The 23,997-nt window shown below is 36.7% G+C and overlaps 2 protein-coding genes across 3 annotated transcripts in view; one reads left to right on the top strand and one right to left on the bottom strand.

Moving 5' to 3' along the window:
- The window catches only part of LOC149820594 (mediator of RNA polymerase II transcription subunit 15a-like), a 38,697-nt gene extending 21,659 nt beyond the window's left edge, over positions 1–17,038 (top strand). Inside the window, exons 8-11 of the mRNA XM_089983301.1 lie at positions 492–836; positions 16,099–16,293; positions 16,458–16,546; positions 16,631–17,038. Of these exons, the coding sequence (XP_089839427.1) occupies positions 492–836; positions 16,099–16,293; positions 16,458–16,546; positions 16,631–16,835 (834 nt within the window). The 3' untranslated portion in view covers positions 16,836–17,038. The remainder of the gene's footprint in view (positions 1–491; positions 837–16,098; positions 16,294–16,457; positions 16,547–16,630) is intronic.
- Positions 17,039–19,326: 2,288 nt separating this feature from the next.
- Positions 19,327–23,385, bottom strand: LOC149820593 (beta-glucosidase 22-like). Of its 2 annotated transcripts, none has more exons than XM_089983299.1 (13): positions 23,111–23,385; positions 22,965–23,028; positions 22,730–22,788; positions 21,844–21,919; positions 21,693–21,764; positions 21,439–21,526; positions 21,056–21,314; positions 20,872–20,987; positions 20,353–20,570; positions 20,234–20,262; positions 20,052–20,154; positions 19,866–19,956; positions 19,327–19,771 (listed from the first exon to the last, which is right to left on the bottom strand). In XM_089983299.1, the coding sequence occupies exons 1-13, from the start codon at positions 23,252–23,254 to the stop codon at positions 19,543–19,545; spliced, it is 1,548 nt and encodes a 515-aa protein (XP_089839425.1). In that variant the 5' UTR covers positions 23,255–23,385; the 3' UTR covers positions 19,327–19,542. The 2 variants fall into 2 exon arrangements, with proteins under 2 accessions (XP_089839425.1, XP_089839426.1); XM_089983300.1 differs by having other exon boundaries at positions 21,693–21,761.
- Between the last annotated feature and the right edge of the window lie 612 nt (positions 23,386–23,997).

The raw sequence follows: 23,997 nt of genomic DNA, 5'->3' as shown, positions 1-23,997 counted from the left end.
ACAACCATATGGAACAAAATGTGTGATCTTCACTGTTTATAAAGGTAAGCTATTGTTTGGTGAACCATTTTAGTTTCAGTGTTCCTTTCTTCAAGCGTTTACCATTGAAATGGTTTTTTTGATCAATTATTAGTCACTAGAAAGCAATCTGATGCAACTTGAAGGACAAATTATAGTGTCTTTATTTTCCATGTATTATACTGCATCACCACTTTTGGAGTTTAGATACAGCCTGAAGGGAAGTTAGGAGTACAATGAGAACATTTGTGTATGCGTATATTGTACTGTATGTTCTGTAAACTGAAAAATACTGAGGATCCCAATACAATGGATATTTTGCACTTTACAGCTAAATTTGTGTGTGATCTCTATTTATGTTGGATTAGTAATCCGCAACCGTTACTTAGGTGATGTATCCATTGTTTAACATGTTTCCTTTCTAATAAACCATCGTTTTTAGAATTTATGCTAATGAAAATTTTCACTTTCAGGTATCATCTGTGTCATCCAAAGCTTTCACATCAGCCATTAGTGATATAAGTTCTGTCGTGAATTTGATTGATCAGATGGCAGGATCAGCATCTGGGAGTGGATCTAGAACAGCTGTTGGAGAGGATTTAGTGGCTACAACCAGATGTCGCTTACAAGCAAGAAATTTGATTGCACAGGATGGAAATGCTGCAACAAGGAAGATGAAACGAAGCACAAGCGTGATGCCATTGAACACTTTATCATCAGCTGGAAGTGTGAACAATAGTATTCGTCCGCCTACTAGTGTAGAATCATCTGAATTGGAGTCAACTGCAACCTCAAGAGTAAAGAAGCCAAGAATCGAGGTACTTTTTTATTTTTTCAATTAACCCTATCCTATTGGCTAAACATAGAAAAGTCCCCTCTTCCTGCTGGCCGCGCTAGAAAACTGTGTACTTTAGGAGGTTTTGGGACTAGATCCGGGGTATTCAAGTGTCCTGTATTGGAAATAGAGGAAGCCAGTAGATGATAGTTAGGTAGTAGCAGAAAGCAAACAGAACTAGGAGAGAACAGGAGGGGCTGACAAGCAAAAGCAATGGCAATCAGCTGCCTAATTACTTTGTGACCACTTGGTGCAATAGTTCATATTAAGATTCATAAGCCTACTAAGGGGGTTGATTTTAATTTATATGTATGCAAATTGCATTAAATATATAACATTGAGCAACAGTCTCATATAAAAAGATGAGTGGCACGCTTGGGCCAAAGTGCACATTGTAAGCCATATCATTTTCAAGAGCGCAGTTAACGATTGGAGATGCTCCTCACCTCCCACCCTTATGATTCACTCAAGCCCGTCAGCTAGAATGGAAAACCCCAGACTCAAGCATACATGACAGTCAGACCGATAGCCAGAAGGGAAAGCACAACATAGGTATTTTTCTCTCTGTGGAGATATCCATATGTTTTGGCTAATTCTAAATTTATCCCTACGGTTTGATTCCATCTAAATTGCTGAGAGAGAGATCTTGTTTGTTCTTCCATGTTTGATTCACTGATGGGGTCTAGGTTTTGAATTGGTAAAGGTGAAAGGTGAAATGACAGAATAAAGGTAAAAGAGGCATGGTAAAGAAAAGTCATGGAAGGCTTTGTGAGGCTTTACTTTATGGTACGAAAAGAAATAATATGTACAAATGAATTGTTCATTTTTTACCATGGTGGACCGATATTACATATAAGCATGGACATGTCAATGATGAAAAGAGGGATGTTTTGGAGAAAGAGAGGAGGAAGACTCCTTGAATTTAGCAAATAGGAAGGGGACTAACTTGGAACAAACCCCTTTCTCAATATTACTATAGTTTACGCTATGTCACAGAGACACTCCATTTTTGGCCCTGTGTCAAGGGACAGGACAGGACATGAAATGGGAACATGACACAGGTGGCACACCCATGACACGTGTGTGTTAAGATATATAATATCATATTGTATTTGTTGTATGTTCTATGTACCTAAGTATACTTATTGGTATTGCTTTTTGTATTCTTATTTTTTTTTCTTTCTTTTGTACTTAAGGTATACTTTTGGTATACCTATTGGTTTTTGTCCTTAATAGTGCAAGTAGACTTAATAAGGGTAGAATGGGCATTTCTCATTTGTTGCATGTATTTTTCAGTCATGATTTAAATAACTGATTTTTGTATTTTTGTTTTATTTTTATTATTTTTCTTTGTTTTTGGTCAAATTAGGTTGACCAAAACTAGCCATTAGGACTGTGCCTAACCGCTAGTTGGAAGAGGTCCAAGGTCCAACTAGCCGTTGGACCTCCCTCCAACTAGCTGTTAGGCTAGTCCCTCTCTTGTGTGTGGGTGTGTAAGTGAATGTGAGAGAGGATGGATGTACATATGGTGTGTGTTTGAGTGTTTTGTATTGAGGTTCATTTGTAATTTTTGTTTATTTTGTTCTTAATAAAATTTATTTATTTTATTTCTTGGTGTTCTTGTGAATGTATAAATATGCTATTTCCTTTTTTTGTTAAATAATTATGTTTGTGGTTTAGTTTCTTTGTTTATCTTTTAGTTGTGTCTCAGGTTCCGTGTCACTTCGTGACATGGTATTAGAGCCAAGAAAACTTTCTTGGTATCTTGTCTCTTTGGATCTTGGGATTCTTTTGTTCGAATTTGTGCTTCATGTAGAACTCGTGATTGATGTATGACATGGATTCAAGGAAAATCTTGATATGATATGCATGTTAAATTTTATATATAGTTACTTTTGCTTGTGTTATCTATCTCATGTCTTATGCATGAGAAAGCACTTATCATATATTTGAAAATTTATTAAAATTGTTTGTTAATTTTTAAGATTTTTTGGTATTTTTTTAATGCTTGTTAATAAGCAAATGTTTGAGCTCTTTGAAATGGTTTCAATATATGTCTTCTTGGGTGTTATTTTTAAAAAGGGTTTCAATGTTTCTTTTTGAAACTGATTTAAGCATTTTCTTTTTCTTGGATTTCATTGCATTCTTATTGGTGTTGATTTAAAGTCTTATTAAATATTTTGATATACTTTACAATATGTATTTGTTTTTGTGAAATGTTTTCGTGAGATATGCTATGAGATCTAGTTTGATTCTTATGTTTTGAATTAACTTTATTTAACATGTACTTAAGTGATTTAGTTTCATCGAGCATGAGTATTTCTTGGTGTTTGGAATTTGTATGTGTAGTTATACACTGCCTGTCCCAAGCCCGGATAAAGGAGGAGGGTTGCGGTAGGCCTGTGACAGCCAGCATAAAAACTTTGTCATATCCTATGAAAATGAACCAATATGAGAATTTCGTTGGGGCGTTCCCTACTGAGCGACGCGCTGTACTCTCTAGGCCCGGAGGCAGTGATAAATGTGCAAGGGTTGCTAGGTCGTCGCCCAGAAGCGACGCGTCACACCGGCGCCCGGGTGTGGTGTCAAATAGGCAAGGGTTCCCTCACTTTGTTGGACGGGTGGGGGTAAAGAAGTTAGTCCAAGACCATAAAATTAGGTTAGCCACTTGGAACATAGGGTCTTTAACTGGTAAGTTGGTAGAGTTAGTAGATGTTATGTGTAGGAGAAAGATTGATATTTTATGTCTTCAAGAGACCAAATGGGTAGGTGAGAAAGCTAAAGTGATAGAACCTTGGGGATATAAGATTTGGTATACAGGAATAAATAGGAATAGGAATGGAGTAGGGATTGTTATGAGTCGTCAGTTTATAGATAATGTAGTTGAGGTCCGTAGGAAGGGTGATAGAATTTTACTTATTAAATTAGTATTAGGTATGAATATTATTAATATTATTAGTGTTTATGCACCTCAAGTAGGTTTAGATGATTCCATTAAGCATCAATTTTGGGAAGATTTAGATGGAGTAGTACAAGAGACATCTTATGGAGAAAAGCTTTTCATCGGCGGTGACCTTAATGGACATGTAGGCATTAGTAGGGATGGATTTGAGAATATCCATGGAGGCTATGGTATAGGAGAAAGAAATGAAAGTGGAGAAAGGATTTTAGATTTTTGTTTGTCCTATGATATGATCTTAGCAAACACTTGGTTTAGGAAGAGGGAGTCTCACCTAGTAACATTTAAAAGTGGGGTTAATACGAGTCAGATAGATTTTTTCCTACTTAGAAAGAGAGATAGGGGTTGTTGCATCGATTGTAAGGTTATACCAGGAGAAAGTGTAGCTACACAACATAGAGTCTTAATTTTAGATCTTAGAATTAGACAATGCCGCAAAAGGGATAGACATAGGATAGATCCTAGAATTAAGTGGTGGGCACTGAAAGGAGCTAAACAAGGAATGTTTGTAGAGCAGGTAGTTAAGAAAGTTGATTGGTGTCTCGAAGAGGATTCAGAATCAATGTGGAATAAGATAGCGGGTGGTATGAGAAAAGTAGCTAAGGAGGTATTGGGTGAGTCTAAAGGCGGTGCACCACTAGGTAAGGATACATCATGGTGGAACGAGGATGTCAAATTAGCTATTAAGGTTAAAAGAGAGTGTTATAGAAATCTAAGAGTCGTGATAATGAGAATTTGGAGAAGTATATGGTAGCAAAGAAGGAAGCTAAAAAAGTTGTTCGAAACGCGAGGGCTAAGGTATATAAGGAGGTTTATGACAAGTTGGATACCAAAGAAGGCGAGAAGGATATTTATAGGCTTGCAAAGATGAGAGATAGGAAATCGAAGGATTTGGGTATGGTTAGATGTATTAAAGATGAAACGCAAAGGGTTTTAGTCAAAGATGAGGAGATTAAGGAGAGATGGAAAGATTATTTTGATAAGCTATTTAATGATAGTCATTCTCAAGATCTTGGAGACTTCTCCATTCCTTTTCATGAGATAAATCGTGACTTCATGCGCAAGATTCAAAAGAAAGAAATTGCAGAGGCTTTGAAGAAAATGAAATCAAGAAGGGCAGTTGGCCCAGATGGTATACCTATCGAGGCTTGGAAATGCTTGGGAGAGAAAGGTTTAGAATGGTTGACAAATCTTTTTAACTTGATTTGGCGAACAAATAAGATGCCTAATGAGTGGAGGAAGAGTACTTTGGTGCCTTTATATAAGAATAAGGGTGATATACAAGATTGCACAAACTATCGTGGTATAAAACTCATGAGTCATACTATGAAACTTTGGGAGAGGGTGATTGAGTCTAGGTTGAGGAAGGTTGTCATGATATCGGAGAATCAATTTGGTTTTATGCCTGGAAGATCAACTATGGAAGCTATACATCTTCTTAGACAACTTATTGAAAGATATAGAGAGAGGAACAAAGATTTGCATATGGTTTTTATTGATTTAGAGAAGGCATACGATAGAGTACCTAGGGACGTTCTCTGGTGGACAATGATGAAGAAAGGTGTTTCTCTCAAGTACATTAGTATAATTAAAGATATGTATGAAGGAGTAGTAACCAATGTCCGCACTTGTGGAGGGGTGACAACCAATTTCCCGATAACGGTTGGGTTACATCAAGGATCTGCTTTAAGCCCTTTCCTATTTGCGATAGTGATGGATGAGCTTACGAGATCAATTCAAGAAAATGTACCGTGGTGTATGTTGTTTGCTGATGATATTGTTTTGATTGATGAGTCTAGAGCTGGGGTTAATGCTAAGTTAGAATTATGGAGACAGACATTGGAAGCTAGAGGTTTTAAGTTGAGTAAGAGTAAGACTGAATATATGGAATGTCGGTTTAGTAAGCAACGAAGTAGTGATGGGAGTGTAGTGAAGCTTGGTGAGCAAGATATACCGGTGAATGATTATTTCAAATATTTGGGATCCATCATTCAAAAGTATGGAGAAATTGATGGAGATGTAAATCATAGGATAAAGGTTGGGTGGATGAAATGGAAAAGTGCTACTGGAGTGCTGTGCGATCGTAGAATGCCATTGCGGTTGAAGGGAAAGTTTTATAGGACGACTATTAGACCCGCTTTACTATATGGTACGGAATGTTGGGCTGCCAAGAGACATCATATTCAAAAAATGAGTATAGCTGAGATGCGGATGCTTAGATGGATGTGTGGAAATACAATAAAAGATAAGATTCGGAACGAAGAGATACGTAAGAAGGTAGGTGTTGCACCCATTGAAAATAAGATGCGAGAGAATCGTTTACGGTGGTTTGGACATATTCGGCGAAGGCCTAATGATGCTCCAGTTAGAAGGTTGGAGAAATGGGAAAATATATTAGTTAAAAGAGGTCGGGGTAGGCCTAGGAAGACTTGGATGGAGATGATAGGAAAGGATATGAATGCTTTGAACCTCACCGAGGACATGGCGTTGGATAGAAATGATTGGAGGAAAAGGATTCATGTGGAAGACCCAAAATGAATTTCTTTTTTGGTTCATATCGCTGACCCCAATTGTTTTGGGATGAAGGCGTAGTTGTTGTTGTTTTGTTGTTGTTGTTGTTGGAATTTGTATGTGCATACCATGGTTGCCAGTCGAGGAAGCGGGAAGTGAGGCACTTTCAAAATTTTAGGAAGCGAGAAGCGTGGGACGACTTAGAAGCGAATCAGGAATCGTTTCGAAAGTGACCTACGAAGCGAACCGGAAGCGACCTAAGAAGCGAGGGGGAAGCAAAAAAAGAGAAAAAAAGGGGAGAAGCGAGGTGGAAGCACGTTTCTCATAAATGAGAAGCGCACTTCCCAAATTTTTTTGGCGCTTCCCAACGTATTTCAGAAGTGCAACATTTTGCGCTTTCGAAACACGCTTCGGGGAAGCACGCTTCCCCACTTGGCCAGGCGTTTCTGGTAACTCTGGTGCATACTCTTAAATTATCTTTTGTGCCTGAGGTTGTGAGTTTTTGTTTAAAGTTTTGATGATGCATATTAATATTTTCATCCATGAGTATTTTATAGTACTTAGCTATATTATGAGATTTTAATATTAAATCATGTTTTTTCCCTCATGGATGACATGTTTTCTTATGAAAAACATCCTATTATCATGGTTGGATTTATAATATATACTCTTGTATTGAGTGTATTAGGCACTTTTGCTTATATCTTAACATGCATTAGATCTATAGGATTATATTGTGATGCATGTGCTCTTTGGATATTATAATGTCTTTCTTCATGAATATTTTATGCATTTTGTAAGATTAATAAAATTATTTTTTTGTTATTTGTGTGTGCTCCATTGCCCTTGTGTGGCTTGTGTGTTTTTAAGCCCTAGTGGCATTGTGATCATTTCATTGTTGACTATTTCCTTCTTGCATTGCCTTTCATTTGCCTTATAGGTTCTATGTCTTGTGAAAATTTGTTACATATTATTGTGAGACTGTTAATTGTGACCTATCTTGAGGATTTTAGTGACATGATTTTATCTTGTTTTTGTATATGATTGCACCTTGATTCTTTCGAGGTTTCAAACTTTCTTTATTGGATTTGATTTGGAATCTTGTGTTTCAAATCGACTGTTGTTTGTAACCTCTTTTTGGAAAGTGATTTTAGAGGTTTTCGTGTTGTCTTCTTTTGGCTTTGGTTCAGTCCATCACAATATTTTATTTTATGTATCATCTCTTTCCTTTGGCTTTTTGAGGGGAGTTGTGTACACCTCGTTATTGTGGAGCCAACGATGTTTGATTATTGTGGGTGAGTTGTGTGCACCTCATTTTGTCAATTTAGAGTGCTGGTTTTTGAGTGTCATGTTGGCACTCAATTTGGTTCTAACTAACGGTTGTTTAGTCTTTGGTTCTGAGAGCGTGTTGCATCACTCATTTGCTTATTTGGCCCTTATTATTATGTTGGATGCTTGTATTGATCTTTAAGTGTGATGACTAAACTATTTATTGTTTGTGACTATGTTAGTCCCTATGGATTAAATCTCATAATATTGCAAAATTTATTGCTCTTGCCTTAATTTGAATAGTGTTTTCAAATCTTCTTGCTTATTTTTGTTGAAATTAGTTTGTTTTCATTAAAGTATTTTTACCTCTTGTTTTTTCACTCTACACTTATTTGAATAACTTTTTTTTCTTTGGACAAGAGATCTTGTTATCAGTTTTACAACCATTTCTATGGTGAGTTATGTGCATGCATTGTAGCTGATTGTGTTGTTTATAGTTTTACAAACATTTCTAAGGTGAGGTGTGTGCATCTCTTGTGATTATAGTTGATGCTTATTGTCAATTTTGATAGCTAGTATTATTGGTGTATGATCACTGGTATGGTTATTGCTGACATTTGTTTTTGATCTCTTGTCCTATGCGCTCATACACTCAGATTTCTTATAGTGACCAAACTATTGTTAGGATTTGCAAATATCATGTCTTTTTATGATGTTAAAATTTGTTGTATGTGGGATTTTTTAAAATCCTTTCATGTATTTTCTAATCTTTTTCACTGCTCTTTTGTCCTTATATGGGAAATGATTATTTTTTAATGCTCAATTAGCATGCTTATGTATTATATTATGTGTTGATTGCATATGTTGATAATATTGAATGTATTATTGATATTGTTATTGTTGTTGAAATTTATATTGTTATCCTTTTGAGCCTTTGCATCTCTTTGAGACATTGAAGTATTGCTCTTATACATATGTTGTTTGCTTATTGGCAATGTGATATAGTTGTTCATTTATATCTTCGAATGAAATGTCTATCTAAGTCATTGATATATTGTATGAGCATGTCTGTATATTGGTAGGTGATTATATTTTTAGTCTACAATAATTTAGTATTTTGTTTCTACCTTTGGTGATACATTGATATATGTTTGACTTATTGGATTATTGTATTTCTTAATTATTTTTGAAATATTTTGAATTAAGTTTTCTAGTGTCTTCTTTGTGAATGTTCATGATTTAAATTATTGCTACTAACTCGTCTCAATGATTATTCAAAATGATTAAAATATTTCTAAAATAGTTTTTCTCATGATTCATTGTGATTTAAGCGATTTCTGTATTTTTTACCACCTTGTGTTTTTGGCATGCTTGACCATCCTCTCTCCATATGTATCTATCTAATATTATAATTATTTATTTTTTCTTTATATATATATGTATATATTTATATATACATTATGTTATAATCCCTTTGTTCTAGTTGTTTCTCTCTGTTCCTTCCTCGTTGCAGGAACTGAAGGAAGTCATGGATTGAGCCAAAGTTCGGTGGAGATTTCAAGATTCTAGTGCTTGGAATTCTAATGATGATTGAAGTTTGAAGATGCCTTAGAACTTGAAGATTATTTAGGGAGGCATTTGAAGACCTATCCTTGTATTTTTTTTTCAAACTTTCAGCGTGACCCACCGTAAGTTTGAGAGGGGGGGGGGGGTGTTAAGATATATAATATCATATTTTATTTGTTGTATGTACCTAAGTATACTTAGGTATACTTATTGGTAGTTTCTTTTGTATTCTTATTCTTTTGTACTTACTTTTGGTATACCTATTGGTTTTTGTCCTTAGTAGTGTGAGTAGACTTAATAAGGGTAGAATAGGTATTTCTCATTTGTTGCATGTACTTTTCAGTCATTATTTAAATGACTGATTTTTGTATCTTTGTTTTTTGTTTTGTTTTTATTATTTTTCTTTGTTTTTGGTCAAATTAGGTTTATCAAAACTAGCCGTTAGATCTGTGCCAAGGCTAGTTGGAGGAGGTGCAACTAGCCATTGGACCTCCCTCCAACTATCCGTTAGGCTAGTCCCTCTCCCTCGTGTATATAAGTGTGTGGGTGTATAAGTGAATGTTAGAGAGGATGGATGTACATATGGTGTGTGTTTGAGTGTTTTGTAGTGAGGTTTATTTGTAATTTTTGTTTATTTTGTTATTAATAAAAAATATTTATTTTATTTCTTGGTGTTCTGTGAATGTATAAATATGTTATTTCCTTTTTTGGTTAAATAAATTATGTTTGTGCTCTAGTTCCTTTTTTGTTTGTCTTTTGATTGTGTCTTGAGCTTCATTCCACTTCGTGACAGTGTGGACAATATTTTATTATCTTAAATGAATTTTCAATAGTTTTCACTAGCATTTTAAATAAAATATATTTTACATATTAAAATTAAAAAAAACATGCCTCCATGTCCAAATTTTTCGAACTCAAGTCATGGTTCATGTCCATGTCTTTGTTAAATTGTAATTTATAAGACAATGTATTTTCTATATATAAAAGAAGATACATATATATATATATATATTTCATATATGTATATGTATTCATCTACTTGTATATATAAAATATATATTTCTTTATTGTATTGGCTGTAGGGGTATTTTAGTCATTTCTACATTTTATGCATATTCATGTTTTTGAATATGATTGTAATTCCTCCTTTTTATTTTTTTATTTTTGTAATTTTTTTCATTTCTTATTTTTGTTTTTTTTATATAATGTTTTTGTACACAGTCAGTGGCTGACTGTGTACAGTGAGTGTACACAATTTTAAAAATATAGACGTTGGGCTGATTCCCAGCGTCTCTAATAAGAGCTGTTGGGAATAGCCCCCGTCTCTTAAGTTTGCTTATAAATAAGGGCTATGTGAGCCCATTGTATGCATGTATTAGAGTAAGGAGTTGTCTCCTTAAGCTTATAAACACTGTGTATTTATTGCACTTTCTTTAGTGTAAAGCTTATAAACACTGTGCATTTATTGCACTTCTTTTGTGGTGTAAAGCTTATAAACACTGCGCATTTATTTTGTGTATTGAGTATTTGAAGTATCAAGTTATTTGAAACTTGATTGTTTGCAAGGATTCTTCACATGGTATCAGAGCAAGGTTGGAGAAAAAAAAGAATAGCGTGGATTCTCACTTTTTCGGGTGCCTCGAAAAGCATGCCCTCGATTTTTTTGGTGATTGAAGTGGATTCACTTGTTCATCCAATATTTTAGAAGACTCTTCTATCAAGAAAGGTCTAAAAATCCTTTGTGGTACGTATTCTTTTTTATCATCTCTCCTCTCTAATGGGTGAAAAAGACTCATTTTTCTCTCGGCTTCAAACTCAATGGGTCCAACTATCATGTCTGGGCCAGAAACATGGAGGCTCATATTAAAGGAAAAGAGCTTTGGGGTTATGTTCAAGGCTCGATTCCCGAACCGGAGCCAAAGATAACCTTGATGGAGAAAGGAGAAATAAAAATCCTTGAAGGTGAAGAAAAAGCCAAGGCTCTTGAAGACTACACCAAAAAGCATGAAGAATGGGAGATGAGGAATTTTAAAATCCTCTCATGGATTTTCTCATCCGTAGAAACAAGAATTAACGCCAATATTATCAAGTTTAAGAAGGCTTCTCAAGCGTGGGAGTACCTTGAGAAGATGTACACCTCTAGGGACCTGTCTCATAAATATTACCTCCAAAAGCGAGCTCTAACTCTTCGTCAAGGAGAGATGACTATAAGGGAGTATTTTGCCGAACTCTCTTCTATTTGGGATGAGCTTGCTATGCTCGAACCCAAGTGGAGTGGAGAAGCCATAGAGCTTTCTTATAAACAATTGGAAGAAGATAGATTTTTTAATTTTTTGAATGAGCTTAGGCCTGAATTCGAACAAATCCGATCTTCTCTTTTATCCGCCTTCACTTCCCCCTCTCTTGAAGATGTAATTACTAAACTAAGTGGGGAAGAGACTCGTATGGGTATAAGCAAGAACAACCCAAGTGTTCTAGCTACACCTTCCTATAATGAAGAAAATGAAGGAGTTAATGCCATCTCAAGACCGGGGAGCAACTTAAGGACCTACAAGCCTCCTCACTTCAAGAATCAAAACTCAAGTGGTCAAGGAGGGAAGAAGGATTATAGCAAGCTTTTATGTCATTTTTGTAAGGAACCGGGGCATATCAAGCCTATTTGCCCAAAGTGGAAAAAGTTACTTGCCATGGCTACTACATCCCAACCTCAAAAGGAAGAGTGCTCGTCATCTTCAAATGGAGCTCTTTCATTGCAACAAATCGTGGATGCACTTCAACCTCTTTTAAAAGGGGCTATTTTCGGAGCCGCCATGTCAACCTCTTCTCCTACCGGTAAGACCTCTTGGCTTTTAGATTTGGGTGCTTCTTTTTACATGACCCCAAGTTTTAGTTCTTTTTCCGAATACTCAAAAAATCCCTCTCCATCTTTTGTTTCAACTGCGGATGGAACATCTCTTGAAGTAAAAGGAATAGGAAATTTTGAAAAACAAGGGTTCTTTATTCCAAAAATTAGATTTATACCCAAATTAAACTTAAATTTGCTTTTTGTTTCTCAACTCTCGGATCATGGGTGTGATATAAAGTTCTCATCTAACAAATGTTGGATACAGGATCGCCGGTCCGGGAGATTAATTGGGGAAGACTCTAGGAAGGGCGATCTATACTATGTCGATTCCCTTTAAATTCCAAAGAACCCGTTTTGTAATGTTGTCCAACAAAAGGATATTAATGTGTGGCACAAGAGACTTGGACATCCAAATATTGCAAAAATTTCTCATTTATCTTTTGTTAAAAGTCTATGTAAAAGTGATTTAACTTGTAATGACTGTATTCTTGGAAAAATGAAAAAATTGCCTTTTTGTGAAAGATCTATGTTTACAACAAGACCTTTTGAAATTATCCATTCGGATGTGTGGGGACCAGCACCCGTCCTATCAAAAGGAGGCTTTGCATATTATGTCATTTTTATTGACGACTACACGAGATATTGTTGGATTTATTTTCTTAAACACAAATATGAATTTTTCTCAATTTTTAAAACCCATCATATGATGATTAAAAATCAATTTAATGAGAATCTAAAAATTTTTAGAACTGACTCTGGTGGAGAATACCTTTCAAGTGAATTCAAAAATTATCTTGAAAGTCATGGTATTTTTCACCAAAGATCTTGTCCCAAAACCCCTCAACAAAATGGATTAGCCAAAAGGAAGCATAAACATATAATAGAGACAACTCGAACATTACTTGTTTCTCAAAACATCCCAAAAGGTTTTTGGGTTGAAGCGACTTTAGCATCTGTCTATCTGATAAATCGGCTATCTTCTAAAAACTTGAACAATATCTCGCATTTTGAAAAATTGTATACCAAAGAACCCGACTATAGTCGGTTGAGAATTTTTGGTTGCAAATGTTTCGTTCTTACTGACAAGAATGACAAGCTTTCGCCAAAAGCCATTGCCTGTGCTTTTCTTAGATATTTTGAAACCCAAAAAGGGTTTCGTTGTTATGATATTGAGAATGACAAGCTATATGTTTCCAGAAATGTGAGTTTTCTGGAAAATGTTAATGGTTTTGAAAGGGGTGAACCCTTTGAAGAAAACATGGATTACTCCTTTTTATTTGAAATGTTAGCACATGATGATGATAGTGATGACGATTTCATTCATAATGACGTCAATGATAAAGAATATGGCTCTTCCCATCCACCTATCTCCCAACATAGAAGTGAAGGAGCATTAAGAGATCCTATAACATATACCCATAGAGATAAAAACAGTTTTAGGAGTGCAATTGAAAAATTCAGTGAACCTAATGGGTTCAATTCAACAAATGATGAAAACCTACGAAGAACTGAGAGAAGTAGAAAGATGCCTTCTAGGTTTATTTCATATAATTCATTTACTCCTAAACATAAAGCCTGCCTTAGCGCCATTCATTCCTATATAGAACCCAAAAACTTCGAAGAAGCCAAAAAGAATGATGAATGGCTGAAAGCAATGGAATGTGAGCTTTCAACTCTCAACAGGGCAAAGACTTGGGAGTTCCAAGATCTTCCTAAGGGTAAGAAAGCAATAGGGTGTAGATGGATCTCTTGAGAGATATAAGGCTTGATTAGTTGCAAAGGGATATAGTCAAGAATACGGGATTGACTATGAAGAAACTTTTGCCCTTGTGGCCCAAATGGTCATTGTCTGATGTCTCATTACCGTTGCCTCAATCAACAAATGGAACATCTATCAAATGGATGTTAAAAACGTTTTCTTAAATGGTGATCTGAATGAAGAGATATATATGGATGCTCCACCAGGAATGGAGACTCCCAAAGGAAAAGTGTTTCGTCTTCGAAAAACACTTTATGGTTTAAAACAAGCCCCTAAGGCTTGGTATGATAGATTTAACTCCGTAATGTTAGAAAATGGTTTTTCTTCCTGTTTCACTGACACTGCCTTATTTGTTAGAAAAACCAATGCAGGGATTGTCATTCTGCTCTTATATATGGATGATATGCTTATAACCGGAAGTGATTCTAAAAGGGTTAAAAGCATAAAATCAATTTTGAAGGATAGGTTTGAAATGTCTGATTTGAGATTTCTAACTTATTTTTTTGGTATTAAAGTAGCTTACTCTCATAGAGGGTATTTTTTATCTCAAACTAAGCTTGCCTCTGAGATTATTGACCGGTCAGGTATTACAGATGATAAGGTTTGTGAAACTTCTACTATAGTAGGAGCCAAAATGAAGATTGATGATGGTATTCCTCTCTCCGATCCCACCCTCTATAGACAACTTGTGGGATCTTTGATGTATCTGAGTATTACTAGACCAAATATCTCTCATGCAGTTCATACTGCAAGTCAGTTCCAACATGCACCAACATCAGTTCACATGAGTGCCATCTTGCGGATTGTGAGAAACATAAAAGACACACTAAACAAGGGAGTATTCTTATCCTCTTCTTCTGAATTTAAATTAATTGCTTATACTGACTCTGACTGGGGAGGTGACCCAAATAACCGTCACTCCACCATTGGTTTTTGTGTGTTTTTAAGAGACTCGCTAATTTCATGGAGATGTAAGAAGCAGCAAAAAGTGTCTCTATCCTCAACAGAAGCTGAATATCGTGCCATGACGACTACTACCATGCAAATTGTATGGATTCATCAGCTATTAGAAGACATGGGGATCTCAATAGAAGGGCCCACCAAGCTATGCTATGATAACAAGAGTGCAATATACATTGCCAAAAATCATACTTTTCATGAGCGAACTAAACACATTGAGATGGACTGTCACTATGTTCGGGAAGCGTATCTGAAAGGAGTTATAGATCTTCCATATGTAACTTCAGAATATCAGTTGGCAGATTTCTTCACCAAAGCTTTGTGTGCTCTGCGGTTCAATTTCCTCCTTGGGAAACTTTCGGTCATCTTGCCCTAAGTTTGAGGGGGGTGTTAAATTGTAATTTATAAGACAATGTATTTTCTCAATATATTTTATATATATAAAAGAAGATACATATACATATATATATTTCATATATGTATATGTATTCATCTACTTGTATATATAAAATATATATTTCTTTATTGTATTGGTTGTAGGGGTATTTTAGTCATTTTTACATTTTACGCATATTCATGTTTTTGAATATGATTATAATTCCTCCTTTTTATTTTTTTATTTTTGTAATTTTTTTCATTTCTTATTTTTGTTTTTTTTATATAATGTTTTTGTACACAGTCAGTGGCTGACTGTGTACAGTGTACAACAGTCAGCCATTGACTGTGTACACAGTTTTAAAAATATAGACGTTGGGCTGATTCCCAACGACGTCTCTTAAGTTTGCTTATAAATAAGGGCTATGTGAGCCCATTGTATGCATGTATTAGAGTAAGGAGTTGTCTCCTTAAGCTTATAAACACTGTGCATTTATTGCACTTTCTTTGGTGTAAAGCTTATAAACACTGTGCATTTATTGCACTTCTTTTGTGGTGTAAAGCTTATAAACACTGCATTTATTTTGTGTATTGAGTATTTGAAGTATCAAGTTACTTGAAAACTTGATTGTTTGCAAGGATTCTTCACAGTCTTTGTATTATAAATTTTGAGTGGGTTGGTTGGAGTGGTGTAAGGGTATGCGTGATGGGCTTCATTTATATGAAACAGTTTATGGTCTATTATAGATGCTAAATTGCATAACAAGTTTATAGCAAACCTATGTATTCTATTTACTAGCAAAGGATGTTCTAAAAAATCGCTAGGTTTTCACAGGCAAATACTCATTTTGTGTGACATTGGGCCTGGCATATGATACCCTTTTTAGGCTATAATGTTTGTAAGCATTGAAATTGAAAGTATGTGAATCTCTGTTTTCAGTTAGTCTGTCTGCAAAAAAATACAGACCTGGGAAAGTTCACAATTCCAATGTCTTTCTCAGGCTAACCAGATTCTTCTCGAAGAAATCAAGGAAATAAACCAGAAATTGATTGACACTGTTGTTAGTATAAGCAATGAAGACGGTAATTTGTCCGCCGCTGCCGCTGATGGCATAAGTGGGATTGTTGTCAAATGCTCCTACAATGCAGTAGCTCTCAGTTCAAGTATGAAATCTCAATATGCATTGGCACAAATGGTAAGCTACATTTCTCTTTTTACAGTCAAACTACACTTAAAGTATGGTATATATCCTTGACATTCAACATGGTATAATTGAACCTGATTCAAGATTCAAGTTTGTTGGATTACTGATCTGACATATGGTGAAGTTGTTGACAGTTCCATTTTGTTGTTCTGCAGTCTCCAATTTTACCCTTGAGGTTGCTTGTTCCTTCAAATTACCCCAAGTGTTCGCCTGTACTCTTAGGCAGTCTACCAGTTGAAGTGAGGTGAGAATGTGTGGTTGCTTCTGCTAGCATTTTGTTTCTCTCTCTCTCTCTCTGTTTGAGAAGGTTGGCCATGTTTGTATGCAGTGAGGAGGGTGAAGATCTGTCTGCAAAGGCTAGGTCGACGTTCAGTTTATCGGTTCGTGGCCTTCCACAACCTATGTCATTGGGAGACATGGTAAGAACGTGGGATGTTTGTGCGCGCAAGGTGATGTCTGAGTACGCACAGCAGAGTGGTGGTGGCAGCTTTAGCTCAAGCTATGGCACTTGGGAGAACTGTGTGAGTGTCTGATTCTGTTGCACAGGGATATTCATTTACGGTGAACAGCAGCCTTGAGTAAGATGTTCTGGTGCTTGACTTCTTCTGTAAACTAGGATTTCCAATATATTTAAGAAATTATTTAGATAATTGGTGTTGTAATGAGGATGTAATTGTAGAAACACGTATTTAATAATTGGTGATAATCAATGTTAATTGTATTTGCTGTAAAGAAATTTAGTGAGGGTGCGGAAGAATTCTCCTGTGTGTGTGTGTGTGTGTGTGTGTACACGCTTGCCCACACGTGCATGCATACTCATGTATCTGCAACTTGCTTTTCTGTCCCTCTTCACAGCAAGTTAACTGGAGACTCCGATAGGACTCGGTCTGGGTGGAACTGAGTATTGGGTATCTTGGAGGTAGCAGGTGTCTTTGGCTCAGACTTGGCTTATGTTCCCGGGAGTGTCTCCCATGAAGGTTCCAATTCTGTCTTCGTTAGGCTCTCATGAAAGCCACTCAAAATTATGTCTCAAGCCCATTGAGGCTTCTGATCTCGGCTCTGTCCATCTAAAACTTGACCAGCCTACTGAAGCTTTTGGATTTGGCTCTATGCAATGAGGACATGTGGAATCATATTGAAACTTTGCCCATTCTGTGTTCTCTCCTGATCCATCACAAGATGCAACCAAGGCAGGAAAATGGAGGGGGTTCTATGCAATAACTTAAGATGTAATACAAATCCAGCCAAACTTGAAAGTTCACAGATAGGCTACACAATTCCATGTCAAAAACAGTGCAGTGAGATGAGACCCATCTACGTCCCCACCAATGACCTGATAAACCCCGTTTGGCTCACTAGATTTCAGGTCTTTAATGGCCATTTTCTTTTCTTAATCCCTTTCACTTGCATCATGTCAACTTTTCTTATTGATGTTGTGACATGTATCATATAATATGTCCAAATGAGTGCATTTCAAGTCAGAGTGGTCTATGACAGATTACCATCAAAGCTCACCCTAATGCCGTTCATCCATGGGAGCATCCAAAATGCCATGGATGAATCAATGTTTTCAGCCATTCATTTTGCAAACTCTAGATGCCGTCCATCTAAGGCATAAACGGCTATGAAAAATAATGTGGGACCATCTAAGAGATACAGAGTTTATCCATGACATTTTTGATGTCGTTCATTGCATGGATGAATGACATCAAGGTCAACTCGGACGGTAATCCATAGGAGCCCACTCTGACCTTATATGCACTCCATTAAAAAGATGGATGGTGAGGGATGTTTTTTTTTTGGCAGAGAAATTGCTTTACTATTCATCTGCTTCAATTTCTTTAAGGAGTTTTCAAACCCAGTCCAACACTACATTCATTGGATTACAAGTGAAAAAGAAAATACTATTAAATTTGAAATTGACAGTCCCTCCTACAGGCCAACCTTGTAAGCATGGTGAAAGAGGGCACTGATGTGTACATATAGTCTCAGCGCAGACGGACATTGTTGTGTGCAGTTGGTGTTGTAAGACAACATTGATAGCACAACCAGTTGTGCGGGCGATAGATGGCACTAGACGTTCGGGTAGGTGACAAACACGTTTTGCAAGAGATGTCTGGTGTTGCAAGGGCCGGAATGTGATAAGGAAAACACCATTGAGTGAAAAATACATCGGGCATAGTAATGAGCGGTACGCGTTGAGCTATTGGTGACGTTTGATGGTAGCATGACATACTATAAGCAATGATATCAATATTGGTGTGACATTGTGTGACGGCACAAATGTGGTGTATTGTTCTGTACTGTGTTGAGCCAATGAACTGAAAGATGCTTTTGAAATTTTGGTTAAGTACCTCTTAACTCAGAATAAGAGTATCTCACAGGTAGCCTTTGGTATGCACTAGGGTGTGTGTGGGTTAGAGTTAATTCTTTTAGGAATCACATTAGGTGGTCTCAACCATGCATGGTGACATATGGTCAGACAAGCCAGTATCTTGGTATCAGTGAGTGATTTGAGTAGTGTTACTTATTAAGACATGTAGCTATCAACTAACCGCAAGGTTGAGGGTCAGCAATGACCTTTTTTCAATTGTGAAGTACATGTAGGCCTTTTGGGTGACACACTCAGGGGTTGTGTCACTGCCTTGGTGATGTGATGGTGTTGTTGGATTAGTTGTTGGTTTGGAGGGGTGTGAATGTTCGAAACTAGAATGATAACTGGTTATACACATTCATGAAAAGCATCGAGGCGTCGTGCATAGAATGGTCAGTGTAGGTCCATGCGTATGAAGTGGTGCTTAAGGCCAAACATCCATCTAGTCAGTAGCACATGAGATATATGCAATGTCAATGATCGTTTCAACAATCGCATATGGGGGTGATGTGCGGGGCTTAGGGCCGTTAGGCTAGCCATGTTGGATTCGTTTGATGCTCTCACAAAAAAAAAATAGCCCATGACATTCCCGCTGAGAATATGTATCATACAAAAGCATATACCATTCAATATCAAGGTGTGCAACAATCTTTTCCAAAGGTTGCATGCATTAATGTTTTTATCTATCTAAAGAAACAAGGGAACCAAAAAGAAAAAGGAAGGAAGAAGAAGGGTTGGATCACGAACCCCAGTTTAACAAATTGAGTAATGATAACAGCAGCGTGGATAAAATAGACACTACAGCAGAAATGGCCTTATTTAGTAGCTTCTTCCCTGCCCTTTCACCGGAAACTCTTCCTTGCGTACTACTCTAGATTAAGAGAAAATGAAGAGATACCAAGCTCTTCTATGTTCAAGCTGCTCTTCTTCTCGAGGAAATTATAGTACCACAGAGCAGAGTACCTGGGATGTCTAGAAAGATCTTTATCCTTGAAGTCCACTTCATAAAGGCCATACGTGATTTCGTAGCCAAATAACAATTCGAAGACATCAACGAATGACCACACAAAATAACCTTTGGTGTTTGATCCATTCCTGAACAGAGAACCATCTACAAGTAAGAATTGGAATCTATGAACATATAAGGGATTCTTATCCCTGGATGTTGTACAGATTGAGCTAACCATACCGTACAGCTTTGAGTAAATATTCAAGGTAGTGATTCAAGTAATTCACACGTTCAATATCATTCAGGTTCAAATTATACGGCATTGCGTATCCTGGCGCAACAAGTAGTCTCTCAGATTGCAGATTAAACTACAAGAAAGTGATCAGGGAATATATGGAGTTTTCTGAAAATGTATGAACATGTTACCATTTTCATGAACATAGACCCGAGGGTTTCCATAACTTGTCTTTATGTATTCAAGCAGTCCTTGTAATCCCCACGCGGTGTCCGGAAACGGTAATGCAATGGGCTGCAACAAAATGCATTGTAATCCACTTCTATATAATTTATTACAAATAATTAAACATTGGCCATCTCTTTAATCTTACCCCTGAAGTTGATGATGTGTTGTCAATTACTGCATTTCAATGTCATTAAGAGAGTTAGTATGTCAAGCTTCAATTCTGAGAAATAAAGTTCACAAAGAGAGTTTATTGGAAATGCAAACCAAAAGTGGCAAACATGTCTTCCATATAGTCTCTTAAGTCCTTTGTCGGACTTTTGGGATCATCTGAAATAGACACTGTTGCATAATGATTAATCCCAAGGAAGTCGAATGAGCCCTTCACTAGTGCAGATTGGCTTTTGCTGAAGGATGGCAGCCTTGAGCCTGCATTCTTCTTCATGATTTCAGGGTAGTCTCCAAACACCAGTGGACTCAAGTACCTATTGTCAACATGCTACCATGTGAGGGTGATTTTTTTACTAGTAGGAACATGACTTAATAATTCAACTAGAACCATTTATTCAAGCAAGTTGCTGGAACTTGACCGGCTCTGAAGTCTGAACATCTTGGTTCTGAATCTGAACTGTCTTACTACTGAGTTTTTGTCTGTTTTGTTTGACCTATGCAACATTGTAGCCTGGATCTGTCCCTATACAACCTCTAAATTTGACATGAGGCCAACCTGAATATCAAGTTGCCATCTTCAGAGTATGATCTTTCTTGTTAGTAGATGTCACTCACCATCCAATCATGAAATCAATAACTCTTTGGGTAGCCGCGACATCCTCTGTTCTATTTGTTTGAGGGACAAACCACAAAGTGAAGAGTGTTATTCCTATCCAGCCGTTTTGTTTGGCCTGCACATAGAAAAGTTACTTCATTTGTTCTTTACTGTCTAATAGTTCTATAAGAGTACAGAGGTCACCTTATATTTTTGCTCGTACAGTCTAGCTACTGCTGCATGTGCTAGCAATTGATTGTGAGTAACAATGTAGGGCTCCACTGAGGAATTTCCAGCTGTGCAATTCCTGAATCCGAATGGACTTGAGCAGCGTTGAGGCGGAATAATTCCTCTGTCATAAGCTCCCATAGAAAATACATTGGGTTCATTCAAAGTGCTCCAGTAAGTCACCCTGCCACCGAATTCTCTAAAGCAAATGTCTGCATATGCTGTGAAGTCTTCCCTGCATGAGCTCATGATAAAATTTATCATAAGTGCAAGGAAATCTTGCTTGAGCACTTTCAGATAATTCAATAAATTATACAGTGGATTGGGAAATGGAAGATGAAGGTGACGATGAAAAGTACAGAATTTTCTCACTCAACCATCCACCATATTCGTCCTCAAGAACTTGAGGGAGATCCAGATGGTGAAGAGTTACATGTGGTTCAATGCCTGCATTTGCCACCAAAAGAGAAATAATTACAGAAAGAAAAAGAATTTTTGAAGCTTGTTAGAAGCTTATGATGGAAGCAGAATATTAACATATTGCAACTTGTACTGCTAGCCATCAAAAGATGGCAGCAAATTTTATATGGCGTCAGGATCAATATAAACATACCGTATTTGATCAATTCATTAATGAGGTTATTGTAATATTCTAGGCCCTTAGGATTCACAGCTCCTCTTCCTTCTGCATTGCAAAAAAAAAAATTCTCTCTGTAATTCCTACTGATCTCTTGTGAGAAATAACATATGATCAGAAGTTCTACCTGGAAGCAGTCTTGACCATGATATTGAGAATCTGTAAGCATCTAACCCCATATCATACATGAGCATCACATCTTCCTGCAGTGTTTTCGATGTAAGTTCGATCATCAAACACATAATGGTGCGTTCAGTAACAGCTGACCTTTTTCAGCCACCAATTTCACATTAAATAGGGCAGAAAGCAGGAATTGATGCAAAAAAATAATATGATCGTTAATGTAGGTTTAGATCAGATCATATTTTAAAAACTCACAGGGTCAACCCAGTGACTCGGTTGACTCGGCCTGGATCGCTCAGTCACTGGGCCAAAAACGTGTACAAACTTGTTTTGTACAAAACTCGACCCGGCCGAGTCATGCACATATATAATATATTATATATATAAAAACATATATTATATGAAAATATATAAAAATATGGTTATACATATATTAATAAAATTATACATTAAATATATTATAACAAAATATCATATAATTTATATTATATATAATATATTGATAAAATACTATAAAATCTACATAGTTATTTTATATAAAATATAAAGTTAACATGACCCAGCCAAGTCACCGAGTTGACCTAGCCGAGTCACGGGTCACTCAAGGACGAGCCGAGTGATGAGTGAACGAGTTTTAAAACCATGGATCAGATATCAGCTAAAACTTTGTAAACATGGATACATCAGAAAACATCAGCAATTACGGTTCAAAGCATCCCATCACCATGACCACAGTGTTATAGATTGTAACTGTTATACGAGCTTCAATTTAGAGAATTTTCAAAATCTTTAGTTCCAGCAGAAAAAAGATATATTGGTCTAATTGTATTCATTTGCAACAAGGAAGGTGAAAATGTACAAATAGAGATGAGAAATTTAAATGGGTGTACCTTGTACTTGTGATATTGATCAGCAGTTATGTCAGCTGTGCTTCTATCCGTCATTTTTCCTGGTACAAAACAATTTCCCACAAAAAAATATGATACAATATAATATTATCTAACCTCTAACTTGTCTACAAATCTGAACTTATCTGAGCTAGTTCCTTCAATCAAACTGTCATAAAGTTGGCCAATTTTGGAATATTTCCAAATCACAACAGAATTTTGAGAAATGGATGATTACCAGCATGAGTAAAGGTGTCCCAAATACTTGGACTCCTCCCATCCTCTGCAGCTGCTCCTTCAACCTAATTGGCATTAGCAATTTCACTTTCATTGCGTGTTTTTCTTCGCAGTAACTAAACAGGAACTGTTAGAAACACTACCCACCTGATAAGCAGAGGTCCCAGCACCAAAAACAAAGTTTTGTGGGAAATCATCCCTACTGAGTTGGTGGGCTTTTTGGCCAAGCACTCCAACTTCAACTACCAGAAACAAGGGAAGTAGCAGTAAACAGAGGCACCCCATCTCCATTCCTGCCTCCAGAACTTCTCTCACTCAAATTTGTACCTACCACAATGGTGCAATTGTGAGTTGTGTTTAGCACCACAAAATTGGAAAAGCTGCATGCTGAAGCAAATTTTCCTGTAGCTTTTGTGGTTGAAAAGATTGGGTAGTGTGCATAAAGTTTCCCATAAATAACTTGAGGTGATAAATGAGTACTGACGTTACAACCATTCTATGACATGACAAAAGAATCAAATTGTTTTTTTTTCCTCTTTTTTTCTATCTTTGGTTAGCATTTTAAGCAAGCGTTCTTATCATTCTTGCCATTTTCATTGACAGTTCCAATAGCTCAAGCCAGTTCATAATTAGTTCAGTTGCTGTCAAATATCTTTGATATATATAGAGTTTGTGCGGTGGACAGTGGAAGGCAGGAATCATGTAAGGTCATTTGTTTTCTAGTCACATTGTGTGGACCAATAGCTCAAGCCAGTTCATACTGTCAAATATCTTTGATATAGAGTTTATGCGGTGGACAGTGGAAGGCAGGAATCATGTAAGGTCATTTGTTTTCTAGTCACATTGTGTGGACCAATGTGGACCGCCAAGTATAGATCCCACCTCCAGATGAATAGTGCACCAGTCTTTTACTAGATATTCTTATGCACAGTAAAATGTATAGGGTAATTTATAGGCCCAAGCCCGGCCCATTTCCCACCTCTACGTGCCCACTGTAATTTATATTTCTGGCTCGGCAACTGATTACACCAGCC

This window comes from Nuphar pumila, chromosome 12 (assembly GCF_984573655.1).
Source record: "Nuphar pumila chromosome 12, dmNupPumi1.hap1.1, whole genome shotgun sequence".
In the NCBI taxonomy this organism is placed as follows: domain Eukaryota; kingdom Viridiplantae; phylum Streptophyta; class Magnoliopsida; order Nymphaeales; family Nymphaeaceae; genus Nuphar; species Nuphar pumila.
This window is presented reverse-complemented; position numbering and strand designations above follow the sequence as displayed.